General features: G+C 39.3%; 1 protein-coding gene and 1 pseudogene across 4 annotated transcripts in view; one reads left to right on the forward strand and one right to left on the reverse strand.

The window, feature by feature from the left end:
* TNRC6B (trinucleotide repeat containing adaptor 6B) overlaps window positions 1-23848 on the forward strand; it is a 216532-nt gene that overhangs the window by 180023 nt on the left and 12661 nt on the right. For all 4 annotated transcript variants that reach the window (XM_036237544.1, XM_036237545.1, XM_036237547.1 and 1 more), the window contains 10 exons: window positions 6129-6260; window positions 6508-6603; window positions 6773-6956; window positions 12818-12955; window positions 15159-15335; window positions 16638-16784; window positions 17024-17119; window positions 19366-19590; window positions 20018-20088; window positions 22786-22925. In XM_036237544.1, coding sequence (XP_036093437.1) covers window positions 6129-6260; window positions 6508-6603; window positions 6773-6956; window positions 12818-12955; window positions 15159-15335; window positions 16638-16784; window positions 17024-17119; window positions 19366-19590; window positions 20018-20088; window positions 22786-22925 — 1406 coding nt within the window. The remainder of the gene's footprint in view (window positions 1-6128; window positions 6261-6507; window positions 6604-6772; window positions 6957-12817; window positions 12956-15158; window positions 15336-16637; window positions 16785-17023; window positions 17120-19365; window positions 19591-20017; window positions 20089-22785; window positions 22926-23848) is intronic.
* LOC118614180 lies at window positions 22580-22689 on the reverse strand (annotated as a pseudogene).

Raw genomic sequence — 23848 nt, forward strand, 5'->3', positions numbered from 1 at the left:
CACTTAACTCACTTGGCTTTCAGACACTTTCTATATTTCTTCTCTAGCTACCTCTCTGTCTCCATCTCCTTTACAAGTTCCTCCCCCCTCCCCCCAACATTTAAACATGAGAGTCCCCAATGTCAGTCCTCGAGCCTCTTCCCCCGTCTGCAGTGACTGCTAGGTGATCTTGCCCAGTGGAATGGCTTTAAATACTGACAGCTCCAAATGCTGATGGTATCTTTAGCCCAGATCTCCCTTCTCAACTTTACAGACTTCTGGGGACCTCTACTAGGATGCCTTATAAGCATCACAAGTTAACCTGTCCTAAACCGAACATCTGACTTCATCCCACACTCCCCTCAAAAATACCCTCTTCCTCCAGGGAAATGGCACTCGTTCTGCAAGAGCTCTGGTCTCACACCTCGGAGTTCGTTATGCATGTTCTCACAGTCCGATCCCGTTCATCGAGAAATCGTCCCTTCACAGCTTTATCCAGAAGCTGACCGTTTCTTATCACCCCCTCTAGTGTGACCCCTGGCCATGCCACCACCTTTGCGCTGCTAGAAACGGCCTCCTGCCTTGTCCCTGCCCTGCTTCATTCCACACTCACCTGCCTTGAGCCTGTTATTCATCCAGCATTCAGGCTGATTCTCTAACACCATGCTGTTCGATATAGCCATTAGCACTTGAAATGCGATTGGTTGAATGGAAGAACTAAATTTTTAATTTTAATCAGTTTAAATTTAATAGCCATACCTGGTTCGTAGCTCCTGCATGATAATACAAACACAGGACATTTCTGTCAACATAGAAAGTTAAGGTAAATCATGTTACCACTTGACTGGGAAAATCCACTCATGGCTCGCTCTCTCACTGGGAATGCAAAGCTAACTCCACCCTGGTCTTTGAGGCTCATGGTGGTCTCCCCATCCCCACCCCACCACTCTCCCATTCATTCAGGCCTCTCCAGCCGACTGGCCCCAGCACACTGAGCATCCTTTCAGAACACTTTTCTCCCAGAATGCCACATGCTCCATCCTTATTTCCTTGGGATCCCTGCCAGGCTATGCACAGCACCCGCCACCATTGTTTCTGCAACTCCCCATCTCTCCCCACCCCAGGAGTGGACTAAGCTTCACTGGCCAAATGCATCTTCCTTGTTCACCTAGATCCTGGACACCTACAACTGTGCAGGGCATGGATTCGAGCTCAGTAAATATATGTCAAGTCATGGGAAGGTAGATGCATTTCAGAATGATTTAGAAAGTGGCATTGTTGGGAAAGCACTAGTTAACTTAGCCCTAAGAGACTTATAGGCTGCAGATCTCTATGACCAGAGTTGTTAGAAAAGAAAAGTGCTTTTCTCCTACATTTTTGAAATTTGTTTATTTAGCAAAATGTAGTTAACATTTAATGCATAATAAGGGTAGACTATTAAGCAGTGGCATCTTTGATTTCTTTCCTGATATTTTCATATTTTAAAAAACAAAGCAATTGGGTAGCTATGTTTCTTTTTTAAAAAGTAAGGACAATATAATAGCTGCACTGAAAGTTTGGCTAGTGGAGAAAAAAATTCTAGAAACCCCCGACCCCATTACAATGATCGGGATTATTTCAACACAGTCTCCTATGCAGACTCTATTCGTGTACAAGCATACTTTTCACGTAAGTTTACTCATGGCCACTACATCCTGCGGTTGTCATCAGCATTAGCTCATCATGTTTTCACTATTACTGTGTAGTCTCCATGTTGATCATTCTTAATGAAAAAGGCGTAAAGTTCCATCAGGTAGACTTACTTCAATATCCCTTCCTCATTTTTGGATGTTAAATTGTTTCTAATTTTTTACTGTTATAAATAATGATTAGAGAAATCTTTATACATATATCTTAATCGACATTATTTCTAAATTTAGTTGCCCAGAATTAAATGGGTCAAAGCACATAAACATTTAAAATTTTTGATAAGTATTTTAAAATTATACATCCATTTTAACCACTTAATAGGGGCAGTTAATATTTAATGTAAACCTAGAAAGAAAACAATGAAAGTACTCTAAGATTTGTTACAAATGTTCTAGGCTTTGACTTTTTCTACCTTGCTTTTTTTATCCTAATTCATATATTCAGAAAGTAACATTCTAGCAGGCTTTTGTCTTGCTTTTAAATTGCTGTCATTTTGCACCTGCAATGCTTCATTAAATGCCATATTGGCTTCAACTAGATCTTTGCTTTCTCCAACCCAGCTGGAGAGTGAAGGCCTTTTAAGCCAGAATAATTAACTCCCTGCTATGGGAATGTGCAAACCTGCACTGTTAATTACTCTGCAGCCCAGGTATGAATAGCCATTTGCCAGGAGCCTAGGGGTGTCTCTCTGGTCCTTCTGTATTCATTGGAGAAGGACAGTGCATGTGCAATATGAAGAAGGGAGAGGTTGAGCAGAGCTAGCTATGAAGTCCTCAAATGTAACCTTTATAGTCTTTAGAACTATCAATTTTATGGAGCATATGAGGTGCTGGTGTTTAAAGTATAAAAATATATTACATTAGCATTTCTTTATAGTCTTTATGTCTATCTTTTAAACAATATATTGTTTAATTTTGCCTTTTTTGTACTTTATGTAATGAAATCTCTTACTTTTTTTACTTGATATTGTTCCTGAGATTTTCCCATGTCAATTTGGGCAGTTGCGGTTCATATAATATCAATACTTGGGCTGTTTCTAGATGTTTGTTATTGTGAGCACTGCTGCTGTGAATATTCTTGTATTTGTCTCCTAGGATGAATTTCTCTAGGTTACTGCTGGGTCTTGGGCATGTTTTATTTGGAATAGTGGTTTCTTTAGCTAATTTTGAGTAGTAGGAATAATAAAGGGATAGAATAAATGGGCACTTGGCAAGGGATGGCATACATTTTCAAGGCTGAGAGAAATATGTTGATCAGGAGACCAGCTAATTTGTTCAGGAGAGCTTTTAAAACAATGAAAAAGTAGGAAGAATTGAAAGTTCAAACAGTGGCTATTTTGGAGGCCAGCAGATTGAGAAACAAAATGAGCAGAGGAGATTTCTTATAGATCATAGACTAAAACAGTGGAAAAGAAGTTAGAAACAGTGCCAATAACCTCGTACAGCCCTGTCCAATGGAACTATAACGTGAGCCACATAGTGTAATTTAAAGTTTTTAGTAGCTTCATTAAAAAAGACAGAAAAAGGTGAAATTAATATTTTCTTTATCTCAGTTTATCTAAAATATTATTTTAGCCTGTAGTCAAAGCTTAAAAATTACTATTGAAATTTTTACCTCTTTTAAATACCAAGTCTCTGAAATCTGATATGTATTTTACACTTAAAGCACATCTCAGTGTAGATTCGCCATGTTTAAAGTGCTCAGTAGCCACATGAGGCTAGTGTTAACATTGCATAGCATGGGCCTGTAAAACATAGTTACTGCATTAGTTTCTTTCCTAGAAACTACCACAACAAATTTCCACAAATGGGGTCACTTAAAACAACAGAAATTTATTTTCTCATAGTTTGGAGGCTAGAAGTCCAAAATCAAGGCAAACCGCACAGTTGCAATGTGCTTGCTTTGAGCTCACATCTGCCAGGGGACCAACACTTAAAAGAGAAAAATTGAACAAATTTTTTCAATTAATTGTCAACATTCAGCATCTCTTAGAGGATAAAGAGGAAGCAGGGAGAAGTACTGTTTTACACCAAAATACTTTCCCAAATGATAGAATCGGTAGGTTAAGTGAAGGTGGCCAAGGTCTTGGAAGAAAGTGAGCTGGTAAGCCAAGTATAAGAAAACCTGAACTTGGATGTTTGTAGACTAAAATGTGTCCAAAGATAGGCAGATATTCTTGAGAATGTGGCAGACAGAGATGACGACTCAAAAATATTAGGAAGCAGGGGTTTAACTGTAGGGCTAAAGAAAGAAAATGGGGAGACCCAGTGAGTCTTCTAATGAAAGCTTTCTGATGACTGATGACTCTGTTTTTAGAAGGGCATATTCAGAAGATGGAAAGTCAGGGTATGCAGGCAAGGACGAATATGTATAAGAGTTGAGTTTGGGGGATTAGAACACAATGTAAACTGAGAGTTGCAAAAGAGTAGGCAGATTAAAAGAGGCATTAAAATTTGGAGTGTTGCAGTTTGGTGATGGGAAAGGAGTCACTGTGGACTCTTTGTATAATGCTGACCAGTGAAGTGGAAATAAAATTTTACTGCTTTTTTCTTCTCTATTAAGAATAAGGATATTCAACCAAAAGAGTTAAGATTTCTTAAATTAGGGAATGTAAATTCTACAACAGTTTGTGAAGAGAATGGCCGAGCCCTGCCTTTGATCTTCAGTGACTGTGGGTCTTTGAGGCGAGTATAGTAATGACAACCTCTCTTTGCTGCCTAAATCCTGAATTTTTAAGACAGAGAATGAAGACATATGGGGACCCAAATACCCCCTTTACTACTGGGAAAAGTGAATGTGAGCTATTCCTAATACCGAATTCCAGACTAACCCCCCGCAGGTGGACCAGGCAGTCGTCTCTGTAGGCTTGCTAACAAGAAAGGGAAAGAGACCTGGAGTGTTGTCACTGGGATAAAGATGGGTGCTCCTCTGTGTGGAGCCTCAGATCAGAAATGGGAGGAAGGCACCCTTCCCCTACAAGGAAGCGAAGAGAAAGGGGGAAATTTTAAACAATTTTTTAAAGAATAGGGAAAGTCACTTAAAGACTGATGAACCTTGTACCAGTTCTGGGCAAGATTCTAGACTAGATTATCACAAAGATGACTTTCAAACACCTATGGTAGGAATCAAGAATCATAGTTGGCTAACAAGTTTTAACTTAACTCATTTCCTTCCTTGATTGGTAAAAAGAATCTTGGATTATAATATAAGAATGGCATAGTTGTATCTATTTTGACAAGCCATTTGACAAGCTATCTCTTTGTTTTAGACAAGAAGGAGAAATATAGGCTAAATGCTGAAACAGTTGTGTAGATTAGTAAATGATTGATGGTACCCAGGCTGATCAGTTTCAGGTTTGGGTTTTTAGTGGCATGTTTACTAGATTATCCTCAGCTCTGTCAAGTTCAATATTCTCATTGATGACCAGATGGGGAAATGCAAACTGGGAATGAGTAGAATAACAGAGTAGAAAAGAATTTGGTAGAGCGACGGTTAATAAGTTAAAATGTAATACTCATTCATTTACTAGGTATTAAGCACCTATTATGTGCCATGCTCATAAAGGTAAATGTAAGGTCTTAAGATCAAACATAAATTAATAAAATATGAAAACCCCTGCTTAAATATTACATGGGGAGCAAAACATTTTTAAATATTATGGATTTTAATTGACAATAAGCTTAGTGTGCGAATTGAGAGCTATAGTACAATCAGAGAAACTGAGATCTTAGGGATTGTTCGATAAAGAAGGGGTTTAACAGAATAGTTAGTGATGGCCAGGCCCACTCAGCACTAGACTTTTCTAAAATTGGCTTTCTGTTCTGGGCTCTGCAAAGATGAGCCATCCAAAGATGGGAGGGAATCCTTCCTCTGTCCCTAGAGATTCCTGCAGCATAGCCCAGCTCACTCCTGAAAACCATGGGGAGGGAACTAGCCAGGCCACTTGACCTCGGCTCGCCTGTGCTGCCTCTGCGACTCTGGGTGTTTGGTGTAAGAAGCCGTGAGCTGAAATTCCAGTGGCTCTTATTTACAAGTTCGATATATTTTTCTTATTTGTATAACAGAAATACTTTCTTTTAAGCATTTATTTATTAGCTTTATGTAGTTTGGCACATTTCCAGTAATAACTTCTCCAACAAAAGTCATATTGTCATTAAAATTTTTTAGTCTTGCAGATGTTTTCTTGCTTGTAAAGTTCATAATTTTTATTGTAGGAAAATTGGAAAGCCTAAGGAAAGAATATAAAAGCTCTTATGTCGCCACTCACAGATAACCACGTTGGTGTATTTCTCCCAGTCATTTAAGATTTTTCATACATATTTTTCAAGGAAAAAATTGACACTTCCTTTAGATCTATTAAGATTCTTTTTACACAAACTCAAAAAATTATTTTGGTAAATTCTGACAGTTTCTTCTTTTTTTCTTTTTCCCTTTTTTTTTTTCCCTTCCCTTTTTACCAGGTTTCTGCCTCGATGCTCAAGCAGTTTCCCAACAGTGGCCTGAATCCAGGCCTTTTCAATGTGGGGCCCCAGTTATCTCCTCAACAAATTGCCATGCTGAGCCAGCTTCCACAAATTCCCCAGTTTCAGTTGGTAAGTAGCAGATTTTCCTCCTATGGCCAAAAAGGTCATTTACTTTTTCTGTTTTCTTTAACTTGATTTGCTGTGTTTTCTGTGTGCTCACTGGGTGGTAAGTGTGACCAGTAGACCAGGAACTAACTTAGTGGTGCGACCTCACGGACACTTGACTCAGCGACCTGTACTTCAGCCCACACACCCTCGCGGTATCCTCAGCAAGTCCGCCTTAGGAGACTTAGGCCCTCTCTCTTCTCCTTTGTAGGCATGTCAGCTTCTCTTGCAGCAGCAGCAACAGCAGCAGTTGTTACAGAACCAGAGGAAGCTCTCTCAAGCTGTGCGCCAGCAGCAAGAGCAGCAGGTAATGACATCAGCAGGGTCCCTCTCCTGCTTTCTGTGAGTTGAGCATCTGTCACCCTCCGAGAGCAAAAACAAATCATACACAGGCTTGTCCTGTGGAGTTAAGGGTGTTGGCTTATCATGTGTCTGTTTCCCCTTGGGCCTCTTGCTCGCTCTGGACTCGCCTCCAGCTGGCTCGAATGGTGAGTGCGCTCCAGCAGCAGCAGCAGCAGCAGCAGAGACAGCCTAGCATGAAGCACTCACCATCTCATCCTGTTGGGCCCAAGCCACATCTGGACAACATGGTACCCAACACTCTGAACGTGGGGCTCCCAGACCTTCAAACCAAAGGGCCAATACCTGGATATGGTTCTGGTAAGTGGTTAGAAATGAAAACTCCTTTTTTATAAAGCCTCTAGTAAGAGGTGGACCTATATTACCCCCTGTTTTCACAAAACCCACACAAAGTAGATATTCTCATCCCTGTCTTACAGATAATATGTCTGAGTTATGAAAATCCTAGAGTTTCACTGGTTTTCCTAAGCTTACACACAATCAGTAAATAGCAGAGACAGAGCTCCAGCTTCTGACTGCAAGCAGTCTTTTACTGTGGCAATCTGCTTTCCTACTGCTAGGAATTTTTAAAAGCCAGTTTAAACATTTGTACGTGCTGCGTACTACGTGTACCTGAGGTATTAACCTGTTAAAATATATACAAGTTGAGATGTTTAGCTATACTGGTAAAATTACTATCTCTTGAAAAAAAATGAGGTACTTAAATTAAAATTATAAGGCAAACTGATAAAATTCTTCTGGTATTAGTATTTCATCTGATTTAAATAGAATTAGCACAAGTAAGGTTATACCTTTGACATTCGTCAAGAATTTGTTGGCAGGCAAATCGTAGCTCTTTCAGAACAGGAACGTGTTGTAAGCAGAATCTAATCAGTGTGGCAATAGCAATTTAAAAATAAAATTTAAAAATTAAAAAGGTACCACACAGCACAGCAAGTTTCTTCTCAGATTGACATTTAGATTTTATTTTGGTAAAGAAGATACTGTGCACATTCAAAAACAAGAGTTGGAGAAACCTGAAATTTAGGCTCCTAGGTGACAAATGGCCTTGCTCTCTGTGCTCTAGTTTTGTGAGGTGCCCATTTCCTACTGGGGTGCTCACATGCAGAGAAGAACGAAGACTTCAGGGACTCCTTGACCTCGGATAGCTTTAAGGGAGTTAATTTCCAAATCCTCAACTTCCGTCAAATATATTCTTAAAAATGACCCGCTTGAGAACTGACTTAAATTTAAAATAACCTTTCTTGCACTTGACATAAAAGAAGAACAAACTCTACACCATCTCACATCTTTCGAGGACATTCTCATCTGGGTGTAGAATGCCAGGGTACCAAGCAAGGAGGACACCTTCTGTAATGACTAATGAAGGTGTCATTACCCCCCAGGTTCCCAGTCTTCACCTTCTTCATCATGTTTTCTGTTCAGGGTGAAGCTTGACATAACCTGGGTATCTCGGTATGTGCTGAGTTGTTCTGAAATTTATTATCACCATATGTGATAATAAGGCAGGGCAGCTTTTCTCCTTCCCTCCTGTTTTGTCAAAGAGCGCGTAGTTCTCGAAGTAGAGTGCTGTCAATTCAAAGCAAAGAGCGCCCCTGGAAGCCGCCAGCGCTTCCCCACGTGTTCTTTTCAGGTCTTCTCAGTGCTCATCCCTAGACATCCTGTGTCTGAGGTCGAAAGAGAAGCACATTCAAACAGCTTGAGCCAATCAGTTAGTGACACCAACTCGTAAATATACACGTTTTAACAATGCATCACATAAAGCCTGCGGGTAAACTATTACATCGTTTCCTTTAGTCTGAGTATGCATTAGTCAGTTGTCAGAAACCTAAAATGATGATGTGTTTATTCCATTGACAGTCCTTATAACATCATTGATCTTTTCTATCTCCTGTTAAAAGTAAAATGACATATTGGCTGCAAATCTGTTAGTTTTTAGTACTATATACCTTTCTCATTTATTATATATATAGGAAAATTTTATCACATCTCATTAGGTTAATGCTGTTATTTGTGACTATTGTATTTGAGTTTTGACTATTACTAGTGGCTGAAGGATCGGAGTTCAACATACACACATATGTACATATACGAAAGAAATGTCCTATTTGTCTTTCTAATCCTGTTTCATAAGTAACTGACACATTTAGCTATGTATCATAAAACAAATTAAGTAAGGAGGAAGAACATATGGACTTACTAGTTTATATTTGATAACTTATTAAACAACAGATAATTCATTTTATTAGGTCTTTATCATTAATTGTGATCTGATCAGTTATAATCTGTCTTACAAAATGCATTTTTGAAATTCATTTCACAGTTATAATTTTCCTCAATTTATATTATCACATTTATTTGAATTGAAAAATACATTTTGGGTCTGAGCATAAGTCTGATTTGCCTGCCTGTTTTGAATGAACTAAATCTGTAGCTATAAGATTTTGATGAAAATATATTTAAAGCATATACAGAGATTAACTTTTTCAAAAAAGATTATATGGCAAAGACTTAATGAATAATATCTCAATTTTCCTAATGCTGAGTGTATCAAACTAAAAAAGATACCTGTGGGTAAAAGAGTAGCAAGAATAATCTTAAGTCTTGATAAAGCCTCTTTTGGTATATTTTCTCAAAATTAAGAAGTCAAATGACTTTAATGACTGCTTAACTAATCCTTAATTGATGTTTTTGTTAAAGAGTTTTCTAATTCTCTGCTTTTAGCAACATTGAAAATATACCTAATTGAATTGTCAGGTGATGACGACCTCTCTAAAAGTGGTGTTTTTAGTGTGGGGGAAAGGGAAGATACCTAAAAAGGAATTCAAAGAAATAAATGATGGTATAACAAGACTCCTTCTTTTCCCATCTACTTAATTATATAAAATTTTTTAGTCCTTTATGTCTACAGAATTTTGTAAAAATAGGTATAGAGTAGTGTGAACTTGGTCTCATTCTATTAACAAGTCATAGTCATTCATAGTATCTGAACTAATCAAGGAACAGTCACCCATCTTATTAGAAAATGCATTTCCAGTAAAATTTTACTTTTTATGTTTAAAATTATCAAAATCTGTAATATTTATGTGACTGGTATACCCAGTGAAAAGTAGAGTTATGAATATTAGAAATTATTTAACTGGCAGAAGAGTAATTTATACCTTTCCTAGGATTATTAATGTGTCAGTATCACATGTGCATGTGGACATGATTAGAACCATCATGGTAAATGAGCATCTGTGGGTGATTTGTGTCTTTTATAATTTATTCTTTATTATAATTGTAAAAACAGTAGTTTTTCAGTCTGCCGCAAAAAGGAGTATCAGAAATAGAGAACTATAGACAAAGGGAGTGAAGGAGTGATTAGGTAAGGACAAGTTAAGAGAGTTCCTTCCACTTGAGCCAAGCATCAGTGATGAATAGAAGATGAATTAGGGTGTGTGGAAGCAGGAGAAAGTAATTGTAGCAAGGACAGATAGGGTAGGCAAAGGGTCTTTTTTGCAAGAATTATAAGATAGGTGAAAGCGAATTACTGGTGAAATGAGTCCCTGGATAGGCAAGGGGCTTGTCTTATCTCTGTACTGCAGCTCTTAACATAGCACCTGGCACAAATTAGGCTCTCCATAAATGTTCATTCAACTGAACTAAATGGTTTATTTGGTTTGAGTTAAAGTGTTGGTGAGCTGGAGAATTATAGGTAGGCCTCTTGTTGGACTGAACAAATTTGGTTTTGATGAAATAGTGAGTATAATAACATCACTGTTTTCCTGAGTGTAGAGGTATGATGACTCGTAAATGGCCCAGAGGTCACAAGCAAATGCCCTCTGCTTCCTGTTCATGCAGGCACTAGAGCACAGTTGCCCAGAATCCCTTCCCTCCAAATTTATTGCACACATTCTGTATATCCTCATGTCATGCCAATTACTCGAAGTTTTGGGTTTGTAGATTAAACCTTTCAAGGTAGCTTTATCTCCCAGTCTTCCCCACAGTCCCCTTCCATTTTTTTTCCTTACCAAACCTGTTATTTACTTACGGTGCTACCACACCTTGGTGGCCTTTTATCCCCTAGTTTCTAATGAGAAAGATGCCCACTATGCCTAAGGCTCAAATGGAACTATTCAGATTCTCCTCCCCTAAGATTTATAACTCTTATTCATTTTCGACACTTCTCATGTTGCAAAAAAACTCTGAGCAGCTGAAATTAAATTTCTTTAATTCACCATGAATTTTAAAGAAATTTTAGAGCAACTTTAAAGAAAATTAATGTGTAAGAAATGATTCCTTATATTCTTACTCATCCCTTCATTCTTCTCTTTAACTTCACCAGAATCTTGAGTTATTTTCAAAAGCTCTTACTCAGTGATTGGAACCATCTTTCAGATGGCCTGAAGTCCAAGCGCCTTGAGCTGAGTTTCTCTGTCAAAGGTAGAAGTGTAATTTGCTCAAGGAGTAGTAACACATTTAGGCCGTTAAAGCTTATGTCAGACACAGCCCTTGTTCCTTTTAGCTTCCCTGTCCTCCAGTCTCATTTCATTTCAGCTACATAGGACAAAAGAAAAGAATATCCGAAACTTTTTTAAAAAAAAATTATTTAGTTTGAAATATTTCCAGCTCATATGAAGGATTTCTGCTTCCCACCCCCACTGTCTAAGCAATCATTCAGACTAGTGAAGTAAGTTACAAACAGGGTGAAGGAGCGGTGTTCTTTATGTTAATAGCAACATTTTAAAGTGTTCAAATGATTTGAACTTAATTTATTATGAACTTATAAAACTATCCCTGACAACCGGAAGAAGTACAGGGAAGAAAAATATGACCTGGGCCCTCAGTGGGATTTGGATAAATGGAACTTAAGTGCCAGTAACACCGCCAGATGGTAGGAGGTTAAATGGGTACAGCATGAAGTGCAGCCTGGTTGTTGCTGCACAGTCTAGAGCATAGTAGATTGGCTTCTGGCTCTTCCAGGTCACTGAGCCTTGACGTGGTGGGGACCCCTCTCACCTTCCTAGGAGTGCCTGTACTTGTGTGTTGCTGCTGTACTTACAATGGCTCTTTCTGGTCTTTCTGTAGTTATTCATTATTCTTCCTTTCCCCTATTTTATTTGTTTATTATAGGCCTTTGTTTTACTTTTATGAAAGTCAGTTTGAAAAAGTATTAAGTACCTTCTGGTCCAGAATGGACAGTGGACCTTGTGAGGTTCCATCAGCAAGCCTTTCACGTTGGCTTTCATCTTACTAGCCCTGTGCAGTAGGAAAACATCATCCACTAAAACTCTTGCTGAAAGCCTGGCACCTAAGGCTTACCTTGGGGCTCGTGGCAAAGTAAACTGTGAACCTCTTACTAATTGCCAATTCAGGCTTTGGGATTTTCATCATTGCATAAAAACTTCTTTCAAATTGATCTCTCAGATTCTATCCTAACATCTACCCCATTCTCACAATGCCAATTCTCTTTCTAAAACACAAACCTAGTTATTATTTCTCTCACTTGCTTATCTCCTGTCTTAGAGAAAAAGTCCAGACTCCTTCACCTGATAGATACATAAAGACCCAATGTGACATGACTTTTCATCTCTCCCCCATCTCCTGCCACTCTGCCTCACTTCATCCATAGTTGGCCAAGCATCCGAGTCACATTGAACTGTTGTCATTCTCTAAATATGACTTATTGTCATGAGTTAGAGCTTTGTACTTGGTTTCCTTGACTTACTTGCATACCTGCCCTAGGCCCGAGATCAGATGTCCTTTCTCTGCAGCGTCTTTCTTCCCCCGATACCCTTATCACGACTTCATAGCTGCTCTTATACCATGTTGGTTTGATATGTGGACGCCTCCATCTCAGTTGGAGAATCGCTGGCCCCAACATCCTGCCTGGCACAAAAGTGAGCTAGATGAATGAGTGAATGCACAAGTGCTCTGAGACAGTCACAATTACCTGGCAGTCATACACGTTTTCATACCTTAACCGAGTCATCACATTTTTAGCATGCAAGAGCCAAGATCAGCATTTTGAATCAAAATATCCGTTTTTGAGTGAAGAAACTTCTTGTAAATTGGTCTTTAAGTTACAAATGAAGCTATTCATGGGTCCTGCCTTAGAACTCTTGGTTACTGATACTGAAAATTTATAGAAAGACATAAATCATGGTTCTCTGTTTTAGGCTTCAGCTCTGGCGGCATGGACTATGGCATGGTTGGTGGGAAGGAGGCTGGAACAGAGTCTCGCTTTAAACAGTGGACCTCCATGATAGAGGGACTGCCCTCTGTAGCCACACAGGAAGCCAATATGCACAAAAATGGTAAGAGCAAGTAAAGCATTATGAGTTGGCGCTGTTCTATCTGACGCTCAACAGGCCTCGATGAAGTGTCCTATAAATTTATTTTAAAGCACAGATCTTTAGCTTTTTCTTAGCAAGGCTCTTGATTTTTCCTCCCAAATCTTATGATCGCCTGTGAAAAGAAGATTGGGATTGATACATTTCAAATTATAAGAAACTTAAAATACTAGTTAAGGGGAACAAAATTTCTCACCTGCAATCATACGGAATCTAGTGTAGTAGCAGTGAACTTGAGTACCCATGAGGGTAAATCCCTATGAATTGGCTTGAGAGAACAGAATTAGATTTTTTGAGGTGTAAGAGATCACAGTAACTATCTCTCATGTTGATTATTTGAGCCCTTCAATCTCCAAAGATGACTAATAGATCCATACATGAGATTTTAACTTTCCACAAAGCTTTCCTATTCTTTATAAATTACGGGGTTTACAGGATAGCAGTTGAGGGCATTCCAGGCTTTGGTTTTAAATGTGGGTCGTCTGTCATCTTCATAATTCTCTGTCAGAGCTTCTTCGTTTCCCTATAAGACAGCTAAAGGTCTTAGAGCCTTTTTTTCAGCCTTTGTTTCAGTGTTCGTTTCATTTGACAGTAATTCACTTGGACTCAACTGTATCTATGAGAACCAAGTATAAATAGCTATTGAACTGCTCTTGCTGCAGCCTTCCAGGGCTCCCTTATAAGCTACTCAATTTTTTTCTTTAATTTTTTTTAATGTTCCTATTAAAATGCAATATTAGTATCATATACAGTATTCCTACTCCTCCATCTTGACTGGTACTCCCCTAAACCACTGTTAAATGTGCTAATCCAGAGGCTGCTGAAGTGGCCACTTGGAGCACTGCCTGCTAATGTCAAAGTGTCATCATTTGATTTTGTGCCACAAAATCAAGAATGACTTACAGAAACTATAAAATCTGTTTCTGGACTGAATATTCCAAGCCCAGCATCTGTGTGCACTGCTCTCTTCCCCAAAGAAGTGAGAGGTGCACAGTAATAAACACAAAATGCCATATGAGAGGCTGTCTCATAGGTAAAATAGCCACTTGCCTTTTCAGAGCTTCCAGGTAATGTTTCCCCCATTTCCTTAGCAATCCCCAAGAGAAACGGGCTTTTCATTTTCTAGTACTTCCCTGTAATGTGCTCTTACGTCAAATTTTTGTTAAAGGCTCCAGAAAATCAATGACTTCTTAGCAGAGCGTGGAGATAGTTTTGATGATACTCCTTCTAGGCCAAATCAAACATTATTTTAATCAATATTTATACATACTTTAATATACTTCCTTGAAAACAATTTTATCTGTTCATAAACAGATAGCTTTAAGAACAGATCAAGTGACACGACCCAACATGAAAAATTCTTTTAAGAAATAAGTAGAGTGGTGTCTCACAGAGGCCAAAAATTTTATTTAAAGTAAAGCTCATTTTTATTAGCTTAAGGGAATTTTAAACTCTAAATTTTTTTTTCCTGCCTATAAAATGCATGAAAGGGGCACTGACAAACCGCTGACATGCTCGCAGGAAAGCAGTTACAAAGGATCTGCTGTTCTTCGTGTGTGGGGCCACGGCTCTCAGAGCTGCAGAGTTCACTGCTGGCCTTGTGCTGGCAAAGACCCTAGGCAGGAATTCCATCTCATTGCTTTGGAATTTAAAGCAATTGCAGATGCTTTTCTCTCCAGTGAAACTAGGCCTGATCAGCACTGCAGAACTTGGGTGGGTGGGTGGGTGGTGTCAGAACAAATGTAATTAAAAACCCTCTTATGTGCTGCAAATTGTTTAGTATTTTTCCTGTTTCTCACTCTTGAGTCATTAGCATAGAAACTGTGGGGATGGTGTATGATTTGTGGTTTACGAAAGTTTCGTTAACTTCCTAAGACCATGGAATTTTAAAACTGAAAGGAATGTTGAAGAATGAGAACAGTGCTGTGTATATATAAGTGAGAAACTGAAAGGCTCAGAAAGGTAAAATGAATTGTCGGTGGTCATCCTGCTTATTAATTATGTTGGGTCTTGAGTATGACCTCTCATTCTAGTGCTCTTTTTACTGCATAAGCTTCAGAGTACTATATTTATTTGAGTTTCTCTGAATAAAAGATAGACAAGTTCTGTTCACAGGAGTCCTTTCCAAGCGTGAACTAATTTCTTAATTTCCTCTCTCTCTTCCCAGGCGCTATAGTGGCCCCTGGTAAGACCCGTGGAGGGTCACCATACAACCAGTTCGATATCATCCCGGGTGACACACTGGGTGGCCATACGGGTCCTGCTGGTGATAGCTGGTTACCTGCCAAATCTCCACCAACAAATAAAATCGGAAGTAAATCCAGCAATGCCAGTTGGCCTCCAGGTAGGTATTGTCCAGACAGTGGTTTTCTGGGATATCATTTGTTTTTTAAGTGTTAATTTCAGGTTCTGAAAGAGATTGATATTTTGCCACACACTCACTTTTATTATTCCACTCAGTAATTATTGTCTGTTAAAAGCAAGGCGTGTGCTGTGCTTGGGAAGATAGAAAACTTTCATTAGATAAGCTCTCTATAGAGTTCAGTCAGGAAGATAAGGTATGGACGTTGCTCACCTGCCAGGTAAGTTGCTGTGTGGTAGATCCTGCACAAGCATAGATAAGCCAAAGGAGGTCAGAGAGGTAGAATCTGGGGATAAAAGAAAGTGACGTTGGAGCCAGCCCTTGGCGTGCATCGGTGCATAGGATGCCTTGTAGTACGAGTTCTTCTGTCCAGTGACTTGATTTATTAATTCATTAAGCAAGTATTTGTTTTCAGTTCGGTTCCAGCTTAGCAGTTGTTAGTGCAATGAAACTTTACTTTTTCCTTTTTTCTATTTTGATACAAGTAATATATTTTCATTGTAGAAAAAAATTTAAATTTTGTAAAGCAAAAAAAAAAAATTCGATATTTGTTCTTCTAAATCTCTCAATACAGGTTATTTTTGTGATATGAATATGTAATTTCATTCTGTTAAAGTAGGCCCATATAATGCCCGTTGTTCATATATAATAAATACATACTGCTTTTTTTCTTTATCTGGATTAGGAAAATAAAAGTTTATTAATACTATCACATTGCTTTAAATACAATTGAAATTAACCAATGAAAAATTGTAAACATATACATATTCCAGGTTTCCTCACAACAAGCCAAATTATTCCTGCTGCTTGTCCCTGGACCTTCCATGTAGTAGTGGTCATTTGTATTGTGATTTCATTTGTGCATATGAGCCAATTTCCGGTGAGAAAAATGGGAGAAGTTGCTGATCTCAACCTAGATTTGCTTCCAGTTCTTGTCCTAGCTGCCTGGACAGTTCTCATGAGCACCAGACTACTTAATCCTGCCTCCCTGCCCTCAGGCCTGAATTACCTTGGAAGCAGGAAGAACAGGTTCTGGGGCCGGCCCTGATGAGCTATGGCTTCAAGTTCACAGCCACAGACAGACAAAGTTGACATGTGATTACACAGAGGTATTGCTAGCAGAGTATACGTTCAGGCTGACTTTTTAAAATTTTTATGATGAAGATCTTAGATAAAATAGAATAAGTATTTAGACTTTTTACAGATCTCTTTCTTTAATCAAGAACTTTATTTTACTGTCTTTTTGAGCAACCTCTTAACCTTTAATATTTGTTCTTCTCTCAGAATTCCAACCAGGAGTGCCATGGAAAGGTATCCAAAACATTGACCCTGAATCTGATCCCTATGTCACCCCAGGAAGTGTGCTGGGGGGTACAGCCACATCTCCCATTGTAGATACTGACCACCAACTGCTGCGGGATAACACCACAGGTAAAATGAGTGAAACATCTTTTGTGTCGATTTAACACCCAGCATTTTCAACTTTGTCAGTCTGCGGCTTCTTTGGTACTTGCCAGCATCTAATTATTCAACCCCAAAACATAAACATCTTTTTAAATCTATTTTGTTCTCCCTTTATTGAAGGCTAAATAAAATACTTCAAGTTTTCACTTGTTATACTGACATTTATCTGCAATATTCTCATCTCGTTATTCATTTGTCACCCAAAGGGTCTAATTCTTCCCTCAACACCTCGCTGCCTTCACCTGGTGCCTGGCCCTACAGTGCCTCTGACAACTCCTTTACCACCGTTCATAGCACTTCAGGTATGAGCGTGACCTGTTTGTTTCCCTTCAGTCAGCATTTTCCCCTCAGGGGCCCTTTTACAAAGGAAATTGACATTTGTTTCTTAAGAAATACTTTTACAGAAGTTGAATAGCATATTTCAGTGTAGTTGACCATGTCCTCAAAGAGCTGCCAGTCTCAGAGAGGCAGGATGGGACAATTACAGCTTTAGGATAAGGCAGATGGTGACATAATAGCAGAGAGCTGTCAGTGTTGTGAGGGCAGAGGTCATGTCCTGATGACACAGAGCTGTTCTTTTAGCCAGTGTGCTAAGAGAATCAAGGGCTATGAGAAGAACCGATTAATTCCAGGTTGTTATCCCTAAGGTATTCAGTTATAGTTTGCTTTTCTCCACAGATCCTTCTACTTAGAGGCAAAGGTCAAATGGCCAAGGGAGAAAAAGAGGACCTAATGATTCATTCTACCAATAATATTTGTTGATTTCTTTGTGTATGTCTGGGGTGGTTTTTTGGGGGGAGAGAGGGTGGTTGGAAGACAATAGGGAATGGAAAACCTAATGGATATAATAAAGCTTTCGAAGTCACTCACTGAATACAGTGCCTTACAGATGGGTAGACAAATCATTAGTAATTGGGACCTTGGTTTTGCAAAAGTTGGACCTTAAGCTATTAAAAGTCATTAAGGTTTCTGTTCTTTGTCCGGTGAAAAGCAAATAAAACAAATGCTCAGCTACCTACTAATACACTGCAGGTCACCGGCCTTACAAATTGTCTTCTTTTTCTTTCTACCTCTGTGTCATATCAACAATGCAGTAATGACCTGTCATTTCTTGAATGCCTCTACAAACCAGACAGCGTGCTAAGCCTTCCAGCATAAATTCTTATCTTACTTTCACCAAAGTCTACAAGGAGATCCTGGTGTTATCTCCATTTCGTAGATGAAGAAACTGGGATTCTAAGATCTGATAGAATTTGCCTCAGGTCTGAGTGAGTGTGTGAAGGAGCCAACTCAGTATTCCACTTCCACTTTTCTAACCATCACCCTACATTATACTTTTAAAGGACTTCTTCCTTTACATGTAAAAACTCATTTACACCTCACTCTTTTATTCCTGTAACTGCCCGTATCTCAGGTTGAACTGGTTTATCTTTTGTCTACCTGAGAGATGACCCAAGAATCACTGCAGACATGTCTAAAACTAAACATGTATCCCCCCCCCCCAAATTATCTTTCCTTTTTAACTGAACTCTGTATTTTTCTTAATTGTACTCCCATACGTCACTTAGCCACACAATCGCAATATTTTCTCGCTTCTTCATTTCTGCCTCGCTCCCTGGGTCTAGGCAGTGATGACATCTCCAGGTGGTTGAGTATTCAGTTGTAGCTTTTTCCTATCTGTGTCTTCTGCTCCATTCTACTTGCTTACCACCCAAGTTTTAGACACTTAATTTAAATACTATATGCAGAATCTAGTGCAAAAACTCCTGTTAGTATATCCGTCAGTCTCCAGCCCACCTTTGTGGCTTCCTTTACCTTTCTGCCCCTGTGAAATGTTGTTCAGCCAGAATTGGGGGAAAACATGTTTGGTACGAAGAGAATTTAAATTGAACCTTGTCTTATATATTCCTGTGTCTCTGAACCCATCCATTTATGTAAATCTTTCAAGACCTGTCTTTGCAAAGCCTTTGTAACAGCCCAGTGTTGTCTTTCTCCTCTGTGTACTGAGGTTACCAATTTTGTCATTCATCTGTTTTGTCTTCCCATCTGAACTTGAAGTTCTGGAGAATAACTGTTTATATACTCACAGCGCTGAATTAGTACCTTAAAGCATAATAAGCCTTTAATGTTGATCGTATTTTAAAAATTTGTTTGAATGTTGGTATCTAACGTTCTAGATCAAGAAAACTGTTATTTCCTAATGTACTTTCCATTAAGTCAATAAGTATTTATAGGATACTTTAGTTCTGCTGGGTTTCTCACCTTGAATTTGTCTTCCTTTACAGGTTGTGTATAGCTAAGAAAGTAGTAGAGAATTAGTTATCTCATTAAATCTTTAGTCCATTTGTCAATTCAGAGTAATAATCATTGAAAATTTTATATTTAATAAGCTCAAAGAACAATATTTTGTACTGCTGCTGTTAAAATATGCATTTACTATTTTTAGAATATAAGTGTGTGCATGTGTATATACACACAATTCATGTGTATTTGTTGACAGACGTGGCCTATCTATTTTATTCCTTCCTTAATTTTTTTTTTCTTATAGTAAAGTTCCCTGATTACAAATCAACATGGTCCCCAGATCCCATAGGACACAACCCCACTCATCTCTCCAACAAGATGTGGAAAAACCATATTTCCTCAAGGAACACTACACCGCTGCCCCGCCCACCTCCTGGTCTGACCAACCCCAAACCGTCATCTCCCTGGAGCAGCACAGCACCGCGATCAGTCAGGGGGTGGGGGACGCAGGACTCACGGCTTGCCTCAGGTGAGAAGGATCTGCTGAAAGGAGCATCACAAACACAAGGTCTTATGTTAACACAAATGGTGAAGACATGATGAAGTCTTCACAAGAGAAGAAGTCGTGCTTAGCTGGTATAGGAAAAAGTATCCCTAGAGTAGAAAATTATAGTCAGTATAAGATAAGGGTACCCAAGAACTCCCAGGTACTGATAGAGTAAAAATGCCAAATGTCTGAGTGAGTACACCAGGCAGAAAATGCTATCTTGCAAATAAAGCACAGGGATCAAAGTCTTAAGAGAACTGGCTATTCGGTGACAAGATAAAGGTCAGAGTTAGGTACAAAAGAGAAGATGATTTATGAAAGGAAAGAAGAAGCATGTGGGTTATGTAAAAATGCTTCTTGCTCATGGCTTTCTTAATTTTTTGAATATTCTAATATTTTTCACTAACAGCTTCTACCTGGAGTGATGGTGGTTCAGTTCGTCCTAGTTACTGGCTGGTTCTTCACAATCTCACTCCACAGGTAATCATGCTTTCTTGTGATATTTCTAGATAGGACTTAATTGTGTAAAGAGCAACTCAGAGATGTGGGAGGTGGGCAGATATGAAAACTCATTTATTTCCTGGTCACTACAGAGAGAGATCCAGCCTGCAGAGGTGGGTCTCCACACACAAGGCTTGAAGCCCCCTGCCGAATGGGGGATCACACCTGCCATCATGGTGATGTTAACACATGTAGTTTATAAAATAGTGGGAGTGGGGAGGTTCTGTCTGGGGAATTGTATTGAGTGGAGATAATTTGCTATGTAGATCTGCCTGTCAGAGTCTAGAACCACATCAGAAACTAATGTTAAAGTATTTTAACTACACACACAAAAAAGTGACCCGTTTTTATGTTATTCAATAAGACTTGAGGCTCAATATTAACTGTTTTCCTACTTAATAAATAATCGACCATTCATTTCTGCAGTAGGAGGAATGTGCGGCTCTCATAGCTTAGGTGCCCCCTGGGCACTTTTAGCTTTCTGTCTGTTTACCCTCTTCTGTGTGGATGGCCCTACTAGTTCGCTATCATCAGCACATGCCCTCTGGATGGTTTCCACAGTGGTGGGACTTTATTTGCACTGCGCGACCCTCCTTTTCACCTTATTTGCTTGAAAACAGACATATCAGCAGCAACATTTTGTTGAACACTCAAATGAGGTTGAATGAGCCCCCTGGAACTGAGCCCATGACCTTCATTTGGACTTGACAGCATAACCTTTATGACACCTTATTCAAAGGGGTCAGTTATGCCTCTCTGCCTTTGACACAGAATGAATCGTCTAGCATTTCATTCATAAATAGATTTGTGTATACTTTATTAAGCTAGCACTTTCCAGAATGCTTCCCATGGGATAATAATAGGTCTCTGGCCTAATATGTTTGGAATATATACTTGATTAAACAAAATTAAGCAGGTTTCTTCACTCTGAGAATGTGCTATGTGTATTATGATCCTCTGGGGAAATACAGCTTCTCCTAAATTTATTTGCCCAATGAACCCATTTGTGGGGAGTATATCCATGGCTTGTTTTTCCAGGTACGTTTTGAGAAAGGCAGTTTCCTAAATATAGTTAACGTGAGGAAGAGTCTGGATCAGTTCTTAATCCCTGTGTCTAATAACTCAGCTAAAAGCCTCAGGTTATTTATTTAGCTAATAGTATGAGGATTTTATATAACCATCCTCAAAACTAATCTGCCTTGCTATTTCTAAGTAGTCACACAGTGTGGTGGGTATAATATGGTTAGGATGAGAGAAGGGATATACATTTGAAAGGGGCCTAAGCAAGCTAACCAGCTGTTGACTTATGTTTTATAATTAGAAAAACAGTAAGTATATTTCTGTGTGTGTGTGTGTGTGTGTGTGTGTGTGTGTGTGTGTGTGTGTGTATAAATATATATGTAATGACTAGTAAGGATTGGCTGTGTTTGTATTAGAATTGATTAATTTTAATTATCAAAGCTACCTAATAGCAAACTAATCGCAATTGTAGCTTAAAAGAAGATTGAAAGGTAAATATTTGATAGCTGGATAAATTTACTTTTTATCACCTAAAATTGGTTTAGAGGGCATCTGTCCTGAAAAGTCACTAGTGACATACACTTACATGCTTCTATAGTCAGTTGTCACCTATGAAACAATACTGAGAGCTGTTTCTCCAATCAGAAAAATAAAGAACTATAAAGAACCACCAGTTTTCATCCCACAGGGTTTTCATGGTAAAACCACAGAATGTTTCCACTGCTGCCGCCAGTAGTGCAACTTTTTAAGGTTCTTCCAACAGTAATGTCTTTCCCTTCTAGAGAAATGAACTGAAGTGTTGGCCTTCGCAGCTTAAATAAACCTAGTTAAGATCTTGATACAAATAAATTTATCAGAGTGTGTAAATAGATTTGTTCATCTGAGTTAGGGGTGAGGGCAGTTATCCCTAATCACTGGACAGCTTAGTGGCGAGAGTCTAAGGTGAGCAACTACCACCAGAGGTCTCGTTAGCTGCGGGCAGCAGAGGATAGAAAAGTAGGTGGAAATAGTCTCACCTTGAGATGGCCAAAGTAGGAGTAGGAGGACATCAGAATAGTCTGTGAGCTGTGTCAGCAGTCAGCATTCTAAATCAGTCATGCTGAGAACTCTGCATGTTTTCTTAAACTTTTAATTTGGGTGCCATTTTATTTCTGCTTTTTAAACCTCTACAAACCAGTGCACGTTCACTTGTTTACCTCTTAATGAATATGGACCACAGGTTAAATCACACGCTTTTGTTTTGAGCTGCATTTATGCAAACGTTTTTATTTGCTTAGCGGGCACGTTAGATCTCAGCCCAGTGCTTCAAATGTATTAAAGTTTCCCTTTAAGACTTCTGTAGTCAATGCACTCTTTCCCTGCTTTGAATTCTTCATTCGTACTTCCAGACTCATTTAGTGTACTGATACTATTATTTACAAACCAAAATCACTTTTTTTTTTTTTTTAAACACCTACAGCACCTGGTATTCCTAGGTGGTCTCTCATCCAAGTACTAACCCAGGCCCAACCCTGCTTAGCTTCCGAGATCAGGCATGTTCAGGGTGGCATGGCCATAGACCCAAAAGCCCTTCTCATTCTTATATGAGAAAGGTCATTTGACTTCCTTTCACACCCCACCTCCAGTTTTGATCTCACGAATGTTGTTACTCCTTAGATTGATGGGTCAACCTTGAGAACCATCTGCATGCAGCATGGCCCACTGCTGACATTCCATCTGAACCTAACCCAGGGCACTGCCCTGATCCGATACAGCACCAAACAGGAGGCGGCCAAGGCCCAAACTGCACTGCACATGTGAGTACCCATCCTATGCTCACTGAGACAAACACATGTGAAGATGCACACGTGAGTACTCTAGCACCTGTTTCATTAGACAGAGATGCCTGAGAACATGCACAAAAACAGCATCACCGCATAAGTAATTATTGAGTACTAAGGTGGCTGGCCTTTTTTTACTTACCTAAGCATGGATTGTACTGTGTATATCATAGGCCTGTAATCAGAATTCCTCAAGTGAAGAATTTGTGAGGTAGTCAGTAAATTTTAAATACCATAAAACAAAGCCAATATTTATGAAAATGTGAAGCTGTAAATGCTATCTCTTTTCATAGTAGTATCTAACTGCTTGCTTTGGCTTCTTTGTGGGTGATGAGGAAATACTGTGGTCTCGGTGGGTAGCGGGGCTTTTTTCTGAAGTAGTTGGGACTGGATCATACTTTGCCCATCCCGCTCCCTGCCACTCCTAAACTGGTAGACAGAAAAGAGCTGACTTCTTGTGACTGCAAATGCCACAACAGAAAGCTATGTACAGAACAAGCGAGCGATGGTGGGGCTCAAGCAGTGAGCCTGGCCCAGCACTTCCAGGTGTCTGAAGGTGGGCCACTTTGATGCTTGGCACATGTTCTTTTACTTCCCATGGGAGAAAAAAGGGGGCGACATTTTTCTCCACATATAAATTCCACTTACCAAGGGATGTCGATCTGTAGCATCCTCCAGTAGTCTTTGGATAGCTTGAGGTTTAGTGATACCTTATCGTTTTAAATCAGAACCTCTCAGTCACCCAGCAGCCTGGCTAAAATGCAGATTCTGATCCTGTGATTCTGCACTCTGAAAAGCATCCAGGGGCTGTGGAGTGCTGCTAGTCAGCGGACCACACTTCCAACTCAGAATATTCAGTCCCCCCCACGTGCTTTAGAATTTTCCTCAGATACATAGCT

This window comes from Rousettus aegyptiacus, unplaced genomic scaffold, assembly GCF_014176215.1.
Source record: "Rousettus aegyptiacus isolate mRouAeg1 unplaced genomic scaffold, mRouAeg1.p scaffold_m13_p_2, whole genome shotgun sequence".
Lineage (NCBI taxonomy): Eukaryota > Metazoa > Chordata > Mammalia > Chiroptera > Pteropodidae > Rousettus > Rousettus aegyptiacus.